This window comes from Lepidochelys kempii, chromosome 7 (genome assembly GCF_965140265.1).
Source record: "Lepidochelys kempii isolate rLepKem1 chromosome 7, rLepKem1.hap2, whole genome shotgun sequence".
In the NCBI taxonomy this organism is placed as follows: Eukaryota; Metazoa; Chordata; order Testudines; family Cheloniidae; genus Lepidochelys; species Lepidochelys kempii.
The window spans coordinates 5640757-5658117 of record NC_133262.1 but is presented as its reverse complement, the minus strand read 5'-3'; the positions used below and the strand labels follow the sequence as shown (position 1 = coordinate 5658117).

Below are 17361 nucleotides of genomic sequence, written 5' to 3'. Positions count from 1 at the left end.
ACGCGCTATCTCAGAGTTGAAAGTGAAACTTGCAAATGTAGATTTTTTTTATTTTTTGGTTACGTACCTGCACTCAAAAACAAAACAGTGCAAAACATTAGAGCCTACAAGTACACTCAGTCCTGATTCTTGTTCAGCCAATCATTAAGACAAACAAGTTTGTTTACATTTACGGGAGATAATGCTGCTGGCTTCTTATTTACATCACCTGAAAGTGAGAACAGGCGTTCGCATGGCACTTTTGTGGCTGGCATTGCAAGGTATTTACATGCCAGAGATGCTAAACGTTTGTATACCGCTTCATGCTTCAGCCACCATTCCAGAGAACATGCTTCCATGCTGATGACGCTCGTTAAACGCATTTTTTTTTTAATTAAATTTATGACTAAACTCCTTGGAGGAGAATAGTATATCTCCTGCTCTGTTTTCCCACATTCTGCCATATATTTCATGTTATAGCCATCTCAGATGATGACCCAGCACATGTTGTTCATTTTAAGAACACTTTCACTGCAGATTTGACAAAACGCAAAGAAGGTAACAATGTGAGATTTCTGAAGATAGCTACAGCACTCGACCCAAGATTTAAGAATTTGAAGTGCCTTCCAAAAGCTGAGAGGAATGAAGTGTAGAACATGCTTTCAGAAGTCTTAAAAGAGCAACGCTCCGATGTGGCAAACCTGAACCTGAACCACCAAATATCAATCTTCTGTTGGTGGCATCTGACTCAGAGGATGAAAGTGAACATGCATTGGTCCACACTTCTTTGGTTTGTTATCAAGCAGAACCCCTCATTAGCATGGACACACGTCCTCTAGAATTTTGGTTGAAGCATGAAGGCACATATGGATCTTTAGCTCATCTGGAACATTAATATCTTGCGATGCCAGCTACAACAGTGCCATATGAACACCTGTTCTCATTTTCAGGTGACATTGTAAACAAGAAGGGGCAGCATTATCTCGTGCAAATGTAAACAAACTTTTTGTGTGAGCGATTGACTGAACAAGAAGTAGAACTAAGTGGACTTGTAGGCTCTAAAGTTTTACATTGTTTTATTTTTGATTGTAGTTATTTTTGTACATAATTCTACATTTGTAAATTCAACTTAATTATTGTAATTATTTTTTTTATTTAATTGACAGCCCTATTTTTGTTACATTTAAATATGGCCATGCATTTTTTACAATCTAAACCCTGCAGCAATTACATAGCTAAGATAATTAGCATCATGTAGCCATTTTTTGCCAGTTGTGTGATATTGGTATTTTATTTAAAGCCCCAGATCTTGGAGTCAAGTGATTAGATGAGAATATCTACTTTCATTTTTTTTTAAGTAACTATCTAGCCCTCATTGGTGTAGAGAAAAGTTTGTACTTTAAGAACTCAAAAACCAGAAGGCAAACAAAAATCCCTTTTAAAAAAATCTCATAATTTAAATGAATGATTTTTTTTTGAAGGCCTGGCTTTTTTTAATGTTTTGGGTTGGTAATATTGAATTTATGCCATTGCTTAAGCATTATTGAGAGAAGCTCAATACTGTTATAATCTTTCTGCTGCTGCAACTGGTTTTACAGCAACCGACAGCTGTTGTAGAGGATAACTAAAAGGTGTGTCCTGGAGAAGACAGTCTGGTGCTTTTGTTCCTCTGTAAAAAATATATGTCAAAGAAAAAGCCCATTAAATTAACTCCATTCAAAATGAAGGGGAGGGCTTTATTAGAGAGAACACTATAAAACTAGATGCTTGGAGGAAGTTGTCTTTTGTATGACTGTATGAGCATTCCCCAGAAAGAGTGTTCAGGGCAAGGCTTTGTAAAATAGAATTGACAAAGTAATCCATATTGCAAATCAAATCTATTCAAAGTAGACACAAGTTTTAAATTAAATCATTAACCATTGGAGAACATCTCCATAGAACTTCAGTGGTCTGACTTGTGAAGAATTGCATTTATGCTAGAGGTCTGCAAACACAACAAAGGAATCCTATGTGAAAATGTGACGCACTTTAAATAAACCTGCATCTTCCACTTACCAAAATAAGCATCTGATAGCTGTGATGGAAAGCAGGAGTCAGTGAAGCAAGGAACTTGCTTTACAATAAATATTTCTGTACTATTCCATTGTTATACTATCATTAGATATAAATTCCCCTATAAAATTATGTATCTGCTTTCTACAAAGAGATATAAGCTCTTTGGGGCAGAAATCCTGTCCTCATATGCATGTTTATAGGAGGAGCACCATGGAACTCTAATCCAAGTAGGACCTCTGAATATTACTGTAATATAAATATTAAATACTAATCTCAGTGGATAAGCAGTCTTCTCTAATGAGACACTTAGATTCACCCATGGATTGTGTCTATTATGTTAATGCCCATTTGGCCTCTTGAAAATAAACTGAAAAATGTAATGCTTTAGTTAACCACTATGGTATATGTATAATTAAATTTTCAAGAATTATACATTAAATGTTTGGAATATTACATTTCTTCAATTGCTGTTATATTTCATGAGATATTTGGTCTTTCATGGCATTGTAATAGTAAATAAAAAAATTTTCATGGAAATGTTTAACTGCTTAATAACAACTTGTCCACCTTTAGCTACAGCCAGTACCAACGCATGCTGAGCACTTTATCACAATGTGAATTTTCAATGGGAAAAACTCTGCTTGTCTATGATATGAACCTCAGAGAAATGGAGAACTATGAAAAAATCTACAAAGACATAGGTAAAGAGAACTAAACTTACTGAGTATTGTCGTAACATCTGTAAGGCAGTCCAGTGTTAAAATTCGAGACAATTTCTGGCAAAGATTTAGCATAATTTGTCTACTGTTTCTGCAAATATATGTATTTCAATTTTTAATGAAAAACACCCATGCACAGGCTTTGAGCATCCTGCTAGTATTTAAAATACAAATTCAAAATGCACAAGGGAATAAGCATTTCCCGTGGAGGCCATAGGTTTGAAGTCAGTTGCCTTCTGTGATACTGTAGTTTAGAAAATTGGCTTATTGACACTTGAGTACTTTTGAATCAAATACTGTACCGCTTACCTTTGGGGATTTTTATTAATTTGTTTTGTTTTGGGTTTTTTTTGTAAAGAAAATAGTATAGCCGCAGCACATGAGAAAATAGCTGAATGCAAAAAGCAGATCCTGCAAGCAAAAAGAATCCGAAAAAATCGCCAAGGTAAGGTTTTACTTTAGGTGGAGCAAATGCCTGTACCTAAAGTTGCCTAACTATTTCAAAATCTAAAAGGTCTTTTATTAATACTTACAACTTTTGGTTTTAGATTTGTCAGTTTTGCTCATTGTCCAATTTCAGTGAAGGGGTTGGAATGGGTGGGAAGAGGTGGAGTGAGGCAGGGCAGCTGGGGCGGGTGGTGGTTAGTGGTGCGGCCCTCTGGCCAATATACTACTACTCATGTGGCCCTTGTGGTCATTTGAGTTTGAGACCCCTGGTCTGCACAGTAGTGAAAAATTACTAGATTCGATAAACTACCTACCATTGTCTTATGGGCCCAACCCTACAAACACTTAATCCCGAGCATGGTGCTTTCCACTATGAGTAGTCCTATTGACTGGATCACGCTTTAGAAATCCTTACCCAGAAGAATTTAAAAGTTTGCTTTTTTTCCTTTTCAGAATATGATGCATTGGCTAAAGTAATACAGCACCATCCAGACAGGCATGAAACATTAAAGTAAGTATAGAGCTGACTGAAATGAACATAAGCCAACAGCTGTTCCATCACTTAACATAAATCATTCATCTTATTTTGGATCTTCAGCATTTAAATTAGTTACTACATATTGTAGAGGTTTAGTTTATTAATTAACCTACTCTGCAAAATATTTTTGCTCATTCATGACCTGCTTCTATTCTTGCAACATGAAACCAAGTAATGTAATTTGTTCTGTGTTTTGGAAACAAACTTACTTTTACATCTCATAAGTGTTATGAGCAGCAGAACTAGACTTAACCATTTATGGAGATTCTTTCTATATTGTTAATTGCTATGGAAAACGTTCTGGCTACACAGGTTTTTGCACAGTTGCTGTGTATGCAAAAAACCCTTTAGTCATTTTTTCATTTGTAATCTGCACTTGTCCAAACTTTGCACACCATACCTATTCTAATGGACCTTAGATCGTTTGTTTAATATTGAGGGTGAGATAATTGTAAGCTAATTCAGTACTGTTCATTAAATATCCCAGTTAACGCTCATTGCTTAGAAAATAGTGTCTCTTCGTTAAAATGATGTTCACTTGATTTTATAACAAACATTTAAAAGTTAAGTTTTTTATACTACTTCTGGTGGAGGTTTTCGTACACCATTTTCTTCATTTGCTGCAATGTGTCTGTGTTTAAAGTTTGGTATGTGGTGATTTTCTTTTAACACGTTTATTCCTTAATATTTTAATTAACCTCCATGCATTTCTGTTCAAAAGTATTGCTATTATTTTGTATTTGAAATGTTATTCATATATTATACTTAATGGGTGAAACTCAGATCTACAGGCTGGTGAAGTCTCGGGCCAAACTCACTGGGGACAGGTTGATCAGAAAAAGAGGTGTAATGGCAAAGTAATGTGACTGTCACAAGTTTGGAATTCAGTAGTTGTGCAGAACATGTAACATACATGCAAAAGGCATGCAATAAATAAGTAGCAGGAAAGCCCCTGCTACTTTGTTTTACATCTTCCTAGTATCAGAGGGGTAGCTGTGTTAGTCTGTATCCTCAAAAACAACGAGGAGTCTGGTGGCACCTTAGAGACCAACAGATTTATTTGGGCATAAGCTTTCATGGGTAAAAAAACACTTCTTCAGATCATAGAATCATAGAATATCAGGGTTGGAAGGGACCCCAGAAGGTCATTTAGTCCAACCCCCTGCTCAAAGCAGGACCAATTCCCAGTTAAATCATCCCAGCCAGGGCTTTGTCAAGCCTGACCTTAAAAACCTCTAAGGAAGGAGATTCTACCACCTCCCTAGGTAACGCATTCCAGTGTTTCACCACCCTCTTAGTGAAAAAGTTTTTCCTAATATCCAATCTAAACCTTCCCCACTGCAACTTGAGACCATTACTCCTCGTTCTGTCATCTGCTACCATTGAGAACAGTCTAGAGCCATCCTCTTTGGAACCCCCTTTCAGGTAGTTGAAAGCAGCTATCAAATCCCCCCTCATTCTTCTCTTCTGCAGGCTAAACAATCCCAGCTCCCTCAGCCTCTCCTCATAACTCATGTGTTCCAGTCCCCTAATCATTTTTGTTGCCCTTCACTGGACTCTCTCCAATTTATCCACATCCTTCTTGAAGTGTGGGGCCCAAAACTGGACACAGTACTCCAGATGAGGCCTCACCAATGTCGAATAGAGGGGAACGATCACGTCCCTCGATCTGCTCGCTATGCCCCTACTTATACATCCCAAAATGCCATTGGCCTTCTTGGCAACAAGGGCACACTGCTGACTCATATCCAGCTTCTCGTCCACTGTCACCCCTAGGTCCTTTTCCGCAGAACTGCTGCCTAGCCATTCGGTCCCTAGTCTGTAGCTGTGCATTGGGTTCTTCCGTCCTAAGTGCAGGACCCTGCACTTATCCTTATTGAACCTCATCAGATTTCTTTTGGCCCAATCCTCCAATTTGTCTAGGTCTTTCTGTATCCTATCCCTCCCCTCCAGCGTATCTACCACTCCTCCCAGTTTAGTATCATCCGCAAATTTGCTGAGAGTGCAATCCACACCATCCTCCAGATCATTTATGAAGATATTGAACAAAACCGGCCCCAGGACCGACCCTTGGGGTACTCCACTTGATACCGGCTGCCAACTAGATATGGAGCCATTGATCACTACCCGTTGAGCCCGACAATCTAGCCAGCTTTCTACCCACCTTGTAGTGCATTCATCCAGCCCATACTTCCTTAACTTGCTGACAAGAATACTGTGGGAGACCGTGTCAAAAGCTTTGCTAAAGTCAAGAAACAATACATCCACTGCTTTCCCTTCATCCACAGAACCAGTAATCTCATCATAAAAGGCAATTAGATTAGTCAGGCATGACCTTCTCTTGGTGAATCCATGCTGGCTATTCCTGATCACTTTCCTCTCATGCAAGTGCTTCAGGATTGATTCTTTGAGGACCTGCTCCATGATTTTTCCAGGGACTGAAGTGAGGCTGACTGGCCTGTAGTTCCCAGGATCCTCCTTCTTCCCTTTTTTAAAGATTGGCACTACATTAGCCTTTTTCCAGTCATCCGGGACTTCCCCGGTTCGCCACGAGTTTTCAAAGATAATGGCCAATGGCTCTGCAATCACAGCCGCCAATTCCTTCAGCACTCTCGGATGCAACTCATCCGGCCCCATGGACTTGTACACGTCCAGCTTTTCTAAATAGTCCCTAACCACCTCTATCTCCACAGAGGGCTGGCCATCTCTTCCCCATTTTGTGATGCCCAGCGCAGCAGTCTGGGAGCTGACCTTGTTAGTGAAAACAGAGGCGAAAAAAGCATTGAGTACATTAGCTTTTTCCACATCCTCTGTCACTAGGTTGCCTCCCTCATTCAGTAAGGGGCCCACACATTCCTTGGCTTTCTTCTTGTTGCCAACATACCTGAAGAAACCCTTCTTGTTACTCTTGACATCTCTGGCTAGCTGCAGCTCCAGGTGCGATTTGGCCCTCCTGATATCATTCCTACATGCCCGAGCAATATTTTTATACTCTTCCCTGGTCATATGTCCTACCTTCCACTCTTTGTAAGCTTCTTTTTATGTTTAAGATCCGCTAGGATTTCACCATTAAGCCAAGCTGGTCGCCTGCCATATTTACTATTCTTTCGACACATCGGGATGGTTTGTCCCTGTAACCTCAACAGGGATTCCTTGAAATACAGCCAGCTCTCCTGGACTCCTTTCCCCTTCAAGTTAGTCCCCCAGGGGATCCTGGCCATCCGTTCCCTGAGGGAGTCGAAGTCTGCTTTCCTGAAGTCCAGGGTCCGTATCCTGCTGCTTACCTTTCTTCCCTGCGTCAGGATCCTGAACTCAACCAACTCATGGTCACTGCCTCCCAGATTCCCATCCACTTTTGCTTCCCCCGCTAATTCTACCCGGTTTGTGAGCAGCAGGTCAAGAAAAGCGCCCCCCCTAGTTGGCTCCTCTAGCACTTGCACCAGGAAATTGTCCCCTACGCTTTCCAAAAACTTCCTGGATTGTCTATGCGCCGCTGTATTGCTCTCCCAGCAGATATCAGGAAAATTAAAGTCACCCATGAGAATCAGGGCATGCGATCTAGTAGCTTCCGTGAGCTGCCGGAAGAAAGCCTCATCTACCTCATCCCCCTGGTCCGGTGGTCTATAGCAGACTCCCACCACTACATCACTCTTGTTGCACACACTTCTAAACTTAATCCAGAGACACTCAGGTTTTTCTGCAGTTTCGTACCGGAGCTTTGAGCAGTCATACTGCTCCCTTACATACAGGGCTACTCCCCCACCTTTTCTGCCCTGCCTGTCCTTCCTGAACAGTTTATAACCATCCATGACAGTACTCCAGACATGTGAGTTATCCCACCAAGTCTCTGTTATTCCGATCATGTCATAGTTCCTTGACATCACCAGGACCTCCAGTTCTCCCTGCTTGTTTCCAAGGCTTTGTGCATTTGTATATAAGCACTTGAGATAACCTGTTGATCGCCCCTCATTCCCAGTATGAGGCAGGAGCCTTCCCCTCACAGACATTCCTGCCTGTGCTTCCTCCCGGTATCCCGCTTTCCCACTTACCTCAGGGCTTTGGTCTCCTTCCCCCGGTGAACCTAGTTTAAAGCCCTCCTCACTAGGTTAGCCAGCCTGCTGGCAAAGATGCTCTTCCCTCTCTTCGTAAGATGGAGCCCGTCTCTGCCCAGCACTCCTCCTTCATGGAACACCATCCCATGGTCAAAGAAACCAAAGCCTTCTCTCCGACACCACCTGCGTAGCCATTCGTTGACTTCCACGATTCGACGCTCCCTACCTAGGCCTTTTCCTTCCACGGGGAGGATGGACGAGAACACCACTTGCGCCTCCAACTCCTTTATCCTTCTTCCTAGAGCCACATAGTCCGCAGTGATCCGCTCAAGGTCATTCTTGGCAGTATCATTGGTGCCCACGTGGAGAAGCAGGAAGGGGTAGCGATCCGAGGGCTTGATGAGTCTCGGCAGTCTCTCCGTCACATCGCGAATCTTAGCCCCTGGCAAGCAGCAGACTTCTCGGTTTTCCCGGTCAGGGCGGCAGATAGATGACTCAGTCCCCCGGAGGAGAGAGTCCCCGACCACCACCACCCGCCTTCTCCTCTTGGGAGTGGTGGTCGTGGAACTCCCAACCTCAGGACATAGCATCTCATGCCTTCCAACCAGCGGAGTCTCCTTCTGCTTTCTCGCCCCAGACATATCATCTGGTCCACTCTCTGCAACGATACCTGTGGAGAGAACATGAAAGCGGTTAGTTACCTGTGTCTGTGTTACTGGAACCCGGACATTCCGCTTACCTCTTCTGGAGATCACATGTTGCCAAGCTTCTTCACTGGCCTCTTGGCTCCTCTGTGCAACCTGCTCTATATCTGTAGAGCTTTGTGCCCTTAGAAGCCTATCCTGAGTTTTGTCCAGGAAATCCTCCGTTTCTCGTATGCAACGCAGGGTTGTTATCTGTTGCTCCAGACCTTCAATCTTCTCTTCCAATATGGAGATGCATGGAGTGATCCTGTTAGCGCCTTTTCCTACAATGGCCCCACCTGCTCAGTTTATAAATTACTATCTTGCACCGCTAGTTATTTCCCAATCAGGCAATTTACACCTTCTAGCTGTCCAACTTACCCTACCTGTAACTTACACCACTGGTTATGTGATTGCTGAATGTGGACCAAAATCTGTAAAATTGGATACTTAGTACTGATCAAGGAGGAGGATCAGTTTTGACTTCACAATCTCAAATGTTGTAGCACTGTCTTCAACTACATTTTTGCTCCTCTGAACTTGATTAATGATGACAGTCGCAGGGTGGGAACACTATAGTTTAGTGTTCTCACTTGAATATTACTTATACTTACATATTTGATTTGCTCTGGCCACCTGTCTTTAAATTACAAAGGGAAGCTGTCATTCCATGTTCCATGATTTTCTATATCAAATGGAAGATCTATAATTGTCTGACTTCAGAAAATACAACTACTAGAATAATGTTTTTGAGCTAGTGAGAACATTTCGTTTAAAATCTGCAGCATACAAATTTCCTATTTAACCAGTTATGTGCCACTCATCAATAGAAAGCTCATAATGTGTAGATGTCAAAAGTGGCTTTAGTTTTTCAAATAAATCAGCTGGAACAGTTAAAAGGTCATGTATATTTCTTGGAAGGAAGCCACTCTATTTACCTTACACGTCGCTCATCTGAGCACAAGTGTCCTTAGCAAATCCATAGATAGCAGCAATAGTATTGATCAAGTTTGATTTTCTGCCCTTTCCTTTACTTCATTTCCTCTTCCTATTATTTGAATTACAGGAATACATAGAGGCCTTACTATGGGGTAGCCATCTTATTATGTATTACACCCTGTACAAATACACCGGAAGAGAGAGTCCCTGCTCTGAACAATGTATGCTCTAAACAAGAGAGACAGACTAGGGCTATGAGAGAGGATTAGTATCTCAATTATACAGGTGGGGAACTGGGACATAGAGACTGAATGACTTGCTCAAGTTAATATAGTAAGAACATGGTAAGAATTGAACCAAGGTCTCCTAAATCCCAGTCCAGTGCCCTAACCACCAAGATCATATTGCATAAGAACAGCCATACTGGATCAGACCAAAGATCAGACCAGTATCCTGTCTTCCAACAGTGGCCAATGCTAGGTGCTTCAGAGGGAATGAACAGAACAGGTAATCATCAAGTGATCCATCCCCTGTCACTCATTCCCAGCTTCTGGCAAACAGAGGCTAGGGACACCATCCGTGCCCATCCTGGCTAATAGCCACTGACGGACCTATCCTCCATGAACTTATCTAGTTCTTTTTTGAACCCTGTTATAGTCTTGGCCTTCACAACATCCTCTGGCAAGGAGTTCCACAGTTTGACTGTGCATTGTGTGAAAAAATATTTCCTTTTGTTTGTTTTAAACCTGCTGCCTATTTGCTCTCTTGTTTCTGAAGGATGCTTATAGAAATTGCTACAAAGCCAAATACTACAAGCCGAGAACCACCAATCTTAAATCAGGAGACTTCTTGTATGAAAGGCTCTCAGCTAATGAAACATAACTGTTTTCTTGGTACTCTTAATCACTGCAGAAGCTGGAGAAAAATTGGTCAGGAAAAAGGTCCTGGTTTATTGTCATACACAGGTCATATGGCACAATGGAACAAAAAAGTCTAGAAAAATAATTTATTGACAGTATGGTATTAGAACTAGCTGTTCCAAATACTAGAGCAGGCAAGAGGAGAGACTATTTTTGACTTAATCGTCATAGATTTGAAGAGTGGAAGAGACCTGCAATCCTCTAGCCTGCCCCCGGCTATAACATGGTCCATAGAACTTCCCCAAAATAATTCCTAGAGTACCTTTTAGAAAAACATCCAGACTTGATTTAAAAATTGTCGGTGATGGAGAATCCACCACGACCCTTGGGGTGTTGTTCCAGTAGTTAATTATTCTCACTATTAATTTATGCCTTTTCCAATCTGAATTGTCTAGCTTTCATTTCCAGCCATTGGATTGTGTTACACCTTTCTCTGTTAAATTGAAGAGCCTGCTATTAAATACTTGTTACCTATGTACGTACCTATAGTCTGTAAGTAAGTCATCCCTTAAACTTCTCTTTAAGCTACATAGACTCAAAGACCTCATCACTCTAGGGCATGTTTTCTAATCCTGTAATCATTCTCATGGCTCTTCTCTGAAACCGCTCCAATTTATCTACATCCTTCTTGAATTGAAAGCACCACAACTGGACACAGTATTCCACCAGTGGTCACAACAATGCCAAATATAGAGGTAACAAACAGGGAAATCTCAAGTAGGAGTAGAGAGATTATGTATCCTAGGATCACATTTGCTCTTTTGACCTCAGAGTCAAACTGGGACTTCATGTTCAGCTAAGCATCCATCATAACGTCCAAATCTTTTTCGGATGCACTGCTTCCAAGGCTAGAGTCCCCCATCCTGTAACTTTGGCCTACATTCTTGTTCCTAGATGTATATACTTACATTTAGCCATATTAAAATCCATATTGTTTGTTAAGTCAGCTAAACTGGGCATAAGCACACACGAGTTAATTCAAGAAGTGACAGTAAGTGAGCTAAGTAACGGTGACCACAATATAATTAGATTCTACATCCAAAGCACAGGTAGACTACTAAAAAGTGACACTAAACTTTAGAAAAGGAGATTTCAATAGAGAGAGGAGGTAAGTCAAAAAGGCCCTAGAGTGAAAAGTAAAGGAAGTAAAAATCCCTAGACGTAATTTGGATGCAGCTTAGAAAAATTGTAAGTCTCAAGTCATGTACTGCTGAACAAAAAGGAAACTGGGAATGCAAGGTGTAAACCATTGTGGCTGAATGGTAAAGTTCAAGAGGCTGTTCAAGTCAAGGAGGTAGCCTTCAAAATCCGGAAAATCTAACCCTAATGAAACCAACAGTGCCTGGGGCTCTGAGGCACCATGATAATACTGCTAATAATAAAACAGGAGCGTGAATTACAGCAGGCACTAAAAAAGAAGGAAATTAGAGGGGCCAAAGAGGAGTCTGAAGAGTAAATAGCTCACTGGGTAAAACAACAGTATAGTGGAAACAGGAAGCCTGCAAAAGAATCAGTGGGCTAAAAGGAGCAATTAAGGAAAATGAAGACATTGGTGAGCAGATAATTGACTTCTTTCTATCAGTCTTCACCACAGACAGTGTTGGGTAAATTTCTGCCCCAGACCTGATATTTCCTGGTGGTAAAGATGAGTTACTGTCATAGATTTGATGTGGTGGAAGAGGGGTAGTGGAGCAAATAAATAATTTAAAATGCAGTAAGTCACTACGTCGATGGTATATATCCAAGAGTTTAGACGAAGCAGCTCAGCTATTTCATACCTAAGCTAACAAAAATTTGTAAATCTCTCATTAAAAAAGCTAATGTTCCAAAGTATTGCAAAGTGGCAAATGTTGTACCCATATTTTAAAGACCCTAGGGATGATCTGTGTAATTATAGACCTGTAAAGAATAAAAAAGAACCGGTTGACAATTTAATTAGACTTGCAAAAGGCCTTCAACAAGGTCCCCCACAAGAGGCTACTAGAGAAGCTAAGTACTTATAGGTGAGAAGAAAAGTATTATCTCGAATCAAAAACTGTCAGAGAGAAAACAAAGAGTAGGATTAAATGGTCAGCTTTTATCATGGCAAAAGGTTAACAGCGGGGGTCTCCCAGGGCTGGACTAGGTCCAGTATTTAATATACCTGGAAAGTGGGGGAGGGTGAGTAGAGAGGTAACAAAATGTGCAGATGACAAAGTTATTCAAGATAGTCAGGACCGGAGAAGACCATGAGGAACTTGAAAAAGACCTAAACAAGCTAGGTGAATGAGCAACATGATGGCAGATAAAATTCAATGTTGATAAAGGCAATTGAAAGGGAAAAAAATGTAAACTACTTACCTCTTATGGGGTTCTAAATTAACTGCATCAACCCAGGAAAGGGACCTGGGACATCACTGTACACTGCCTAATGGAGACCAACTGCTGTCAGAGAAAACAAAATGTTAGGAAGCATAAGGAATGAGATGGAGATAAATACTGAAAACATTATCCTGCCTTTGTATTAGTCAGTGGTGCACTCTCCTAGCAATACTGGTCACCTGATCTCAAAAAGAATATCATAGAACTGAAAGAGGTTCAGAGAAGAGTGACAAACATGACCAAAGGCCTGTAAAAACTCTCCAGTGAAAAGTGGTTGAAGAGGCTGGGATTGCTTGCCTTTGAAAGGAGATGTATCTGAGGGGACATTACAAAAGTACATAAAATAATGAGTGTTATAGAGAAGGTAGAGCAGGAGCTTCTATTCTCCCATATAGTGCAAGAATAGGGGGGCACTTTAAGAGGTAGGAAATTCAAAATCAACAAAAGGAAATACTTTTTCACACTTCTTAAGCTGTGGCACTCATTGCTACAAGAAGTCACTGAGGCCAAGAATTTAACAAGATTAAAAAAAAGTATATGGATTAAGAATATCCAGAGTTATAATTAATGATGTCACCATTTTTTTGCAAGGAATATTAAACCTTGTGCTTTGGGGCTTAAGCCAATTTCTAACTGCTAGAGAGTGGGGTGAGACCTAATGGCAGGGGGTGGCAGATTATTCCACATATGCCTATTGCACGGTTCTTATGCTATCTCCTAAAGCATCTGGTTCCAGCTACTATCAGAGATGGGATACTGAACTAGATGGGCTGTTGGGCTGATCCAGTTCTTGTGTTCCTATATGGTTATTTTTTATATGCTCCACTGTGCCCTTCTGTTAGTGGTCTTGTAAGACACAGGAGTTGATGAAGTAGTGCATTCATGTGAAAATATCAGGGGTATCTTGCGGAATTTGTTTCTCCCATTTCCAGGCATTTTTAATCAGGCAATCTAGTATTTTAGCAAAGCCATAGAGAACGATTCAGTTATTTTTAATAATTCACAGAAAGTGTGTGTAATTCGTTACCTCACTGTTTGTACTATGACAGTTGTTGGAATTTATTTGCAGGCAGCTAGAAGCTTTGGGAAAAGAACTTCAACATCTTTCTCACATTAAAGAAAATGTTGAAGATAAGGTAGGGGTATTCTTTTATTTTGGTATTTATATTTATATTCATATGAACATAATTATGAGAAATCTACTGAAAGTTTCATAGTTCATGTATATACTCACTTAATTGGCCATACTTTAGTTGGTGGATTGTGTTCTTTGTCATTCTAGCTGGAGTTGAGACGAAAGCAGTTCCATGTGCTTCTGAGTACCATCCATGAACTTCAGCAAACTTTGGAAAGTAAGTCGTTCCTAAATGAAAATATATGGGGCCAAATCCTCCTCAGCTTACTCCTGACTAGTTCTGTTACAGCCAGTGAGGCTATTTCCATGAGTAAGGGGAGCAGAATGTCTTTTTTCCAATTAGCTTATACAAAGTAATGCATTGAAATTATTTAAATTATAGTTGTATCTGTATTTCCTATATTAAACTACTGCATTCAGCACTACTTAAGTCAGAGAATCTTTATTTAAAATAAAAAAAAAAGTCCTCTCAAACATTATTCTAGGAGCCAGCTATGATGGAGTAGAGTAGGGTCAAACCTATCTGCAGCTAACAAACTCCTTATAAATCTTTCATCGTTTTTAATAAACTCCTTTGAAATGTGATTGTAAAAATAGCGACATAGCTGTTACCCTTCAGAGCCACAATATAAAAATATGTTCATAAATATTTGTTGAACTAACCAAAAATGGTCTCTGTATCTAGGTTACTGATATGGCTCCCATTTCTGTAGTGGTGGACATCTCAATCTTTAGTGTATTTATGCTCACAACACCCCTGTGACATAGGTAAATTAATAGGGAACCAAGGTCCAGAGCGACTGAGTGACTTTTCCAAGGACATGCAGGAAGTCTGTGGCAGAGAAGGAAATTGAATGTGGGTCTCCTGACTCCCATGCCAGCACCCTAACCACTAGACAGTTCTTTCTGATATAATCTTCATATAGTATACTCTAAAGCCAGATCTATACCTATTCCAAACAAGACATTCAGTCTTGGAAAGACGGGAACATATCTGGTATAACTAAGGCTACCATTTTATCATGGAAGTTTTTAATAAATTTCACAGCAGAGGTGCAGATGAAAAGCATTAAATGAGTCAGGTATTAGTAGTGCTATGGTAAAAGAGTTCAGAATGTGAGAAGCCACCAATAAGCAAGGACGTTACTAATAGAAGCTAATACTTAAACTTGGTGCATTGATATTACAGGATTTTACATATACAGATACACACACACTAATTGCTGTAGTAGCTGAAACGGGGCAAATGTCAGCCTTAGCTTTGAATTAGTGTTTTCCCTTTTTTGTGTCACAGTCTTAGTTACTTAATATTTTGTATAATGCAGTGCTAAACCACAGATCTAAGCCCACTAACACAAAACATTTTTAACTGGGATCACATTCTCCAGTACAGTTTATATAAAAATATCAAGTCTAATCTGAGCATGTTTGATTAACAGACACAATCTAAATTTCAGATGATGAAAAACTTTCAGAAGCAGAGGAATCCCAAGAAACTCACATGGAAGCAGAGACTAAACAGTAGACCGATTTTGGACATACCCAAGAATTTCCACAGCTCTTGAACTTTCTTTAAGAAATAAAACCTTGCTGCCACTTCTGTGAATTTGTATGACTTCTATTTTTTTAATACAAAAATACTTGTTTTGTTAGTGCTACAGTAAAACAGTTACTGATCTGTAAAAAGCCTTCATAGACAAAGCGTGGACAGGCACTGTATTTGGTTTAATACAAAAAGCGTTATATTTTGTGAACTAGGAAAATATTTTAGGCTTTTAAGTTGCAGAGTGTGAAACGTTTCTGTACAGTAATCAGCTAAAATGATAACACAATGTTGGCAATAAAACGTGTTTACAAATAATTTTCTCTTTTTTTTCCTTTTCTTTTCTTTTTAAGGCTAAAGACCTAGATTTAGCAGTAAAGTATTAAGGCCCTGATCTTGCATTGAACTTACCAGTCAATATTCCTGTGCCTGCATGCAGTCACAGTCATGCCGGTAGCCTCTACCCATATGCAGGCATACACACGAGTGGACCCAGATGCAGGTTTGGAATCTAAGTGTGGACCAAATGGTTTACTTGTAGTCTTCCAGGGTAGCAGCTATGTGTAGTATATTTTAGAACCCGCCAATGAAAGTTAGTAATTACTCCTTCGTTTCAAATACACTATAAACTTTAAGAATCCTCTCACATTAGTATATGAAAGTTGGCGCACCAACAGCTTTAAATCACTAACATCTTAAGGTGTGTCTATTCAGCAGTTTACTGTGCAGCGAGCGGGAGTGTAAACAGACAGCCTGTCATGCTCTAACGGGCCACATGGACCCTGCTACCACACAATTAAAAGGTCCCTGGTGCACTTTGATCTGCTCGACTTTGAAATGGAAGTAGATCAAAGCACACTGGGGACCTTTTAGTGCGCAGCAGCAGGGTCCACATGGCCAGTTAGTGCACAGCAGGCTCATACTGTAGATTTACACCCCAATTTGCTGCAAACTAGCTGTCCATATAGACAAGCCTTTATTGTAGTACGACTATTTATTGGTATTGTAGTAGTGCCTAGGAGCCAGGTGTCCAGGCCCCATGGTGCTATGCTGCCACAACGTAAACACAACCAAATTACAACCAAAACCCACAGTGCTTACGGGCTAAGGCCTGGTCTACACTGGGGGGGGGATCGATCTAAGATATGCAACTTCAGCTACGAGAATAGCGTAGCTGAAGTCGACGTATCTTAGATAAACTTAGAATCACTTACTTGGTGTCCTCGCGGCACGGGATTGACGGCCACCGCTCCCACGTTGACTCCGCTTCTGCCTCTCACCCTGGCGGAGTTCCGGAGTTGACAGCAGAGCGATCGAGGATCAATTTATCGCGTCTACACTAGACGTGATAAATCGATCCCCGATAGATCGATCACTACCCGCTGATCCGGGTAGTGTAGATGTGGCCTAAGTAACCTACTTCATTTAATTGAAATGTTTGATTACCACACTTAAGGATGGAGAGGATCTAATACAATTAGCATTCAGAGTCGGTCCTGCTTTAACTATATCAACAGTAATTGAAAGTTTACTGACTTTAAAAAAATCTATAATATACAGTACATAACCTCAGTTATTTGTAATATAATATAAAATCCAATATATTAGCTGACATGGAAATCAGTCAGTCAATTACAAGTGCTTCCACTCATTCTCTCCTTGCAGAAATTAAATTTATCTTTATCAATGAGTATTCTAGGAGAACCTTATCAAATGCGGCGTTAATGAACCTGACTCTTCCTCCTGAGTTAGTATAGAGCAAACATCCCAGTATAGCATTTGAGGGTTCTATTCTAGAGGCTGTCTTGATCTTGTGTGATTGCTGAAGGGGTCATGGCACTTTTTTCAAGAGTAAAAGTGTTAACCGTGGTGTTGTGGCCAAATTCCAACTTTTGTAATGACATTCTGCTTGTTTAGTTTTCTTCTGTAGCTTGTAGGATAAAATATTTGATTTCTGTCCAAAACCATTACATAATGTTAATTACCATAT

General features: G+C 40.4%; 1 protein-coding gene across 1 annotated transcript; it reads left to right on the top strand.

The window, feature by feature from the left end:
* The first annotated feature begins 2572 nt into the window (after positions 1–2572).
* THOC7 (THO complex subunit 7) lies at positions 2573–15689 on the top strand. The gene is made up of 6 exons (XM_073350985.1): positions 2573–2735; positions 3112–3198; positions 3654–3711; positions 13763–13829; positions 13976–14045; positions 15286–15689. The coding sequence occupies exons 1-6, from the start codon at positions 2627–2629 to the stop codon at positions 15351–15353; spliced, it is 459 nt and encodes a 152-aa protein (XP_073207086.1). The 5' UTR covers positions 2573–2626; the 3' UTR covers positions 15354–15689.
* The last annotated feature ends 1672 nt before the right edge of the window (positions 15690–17361 follow it).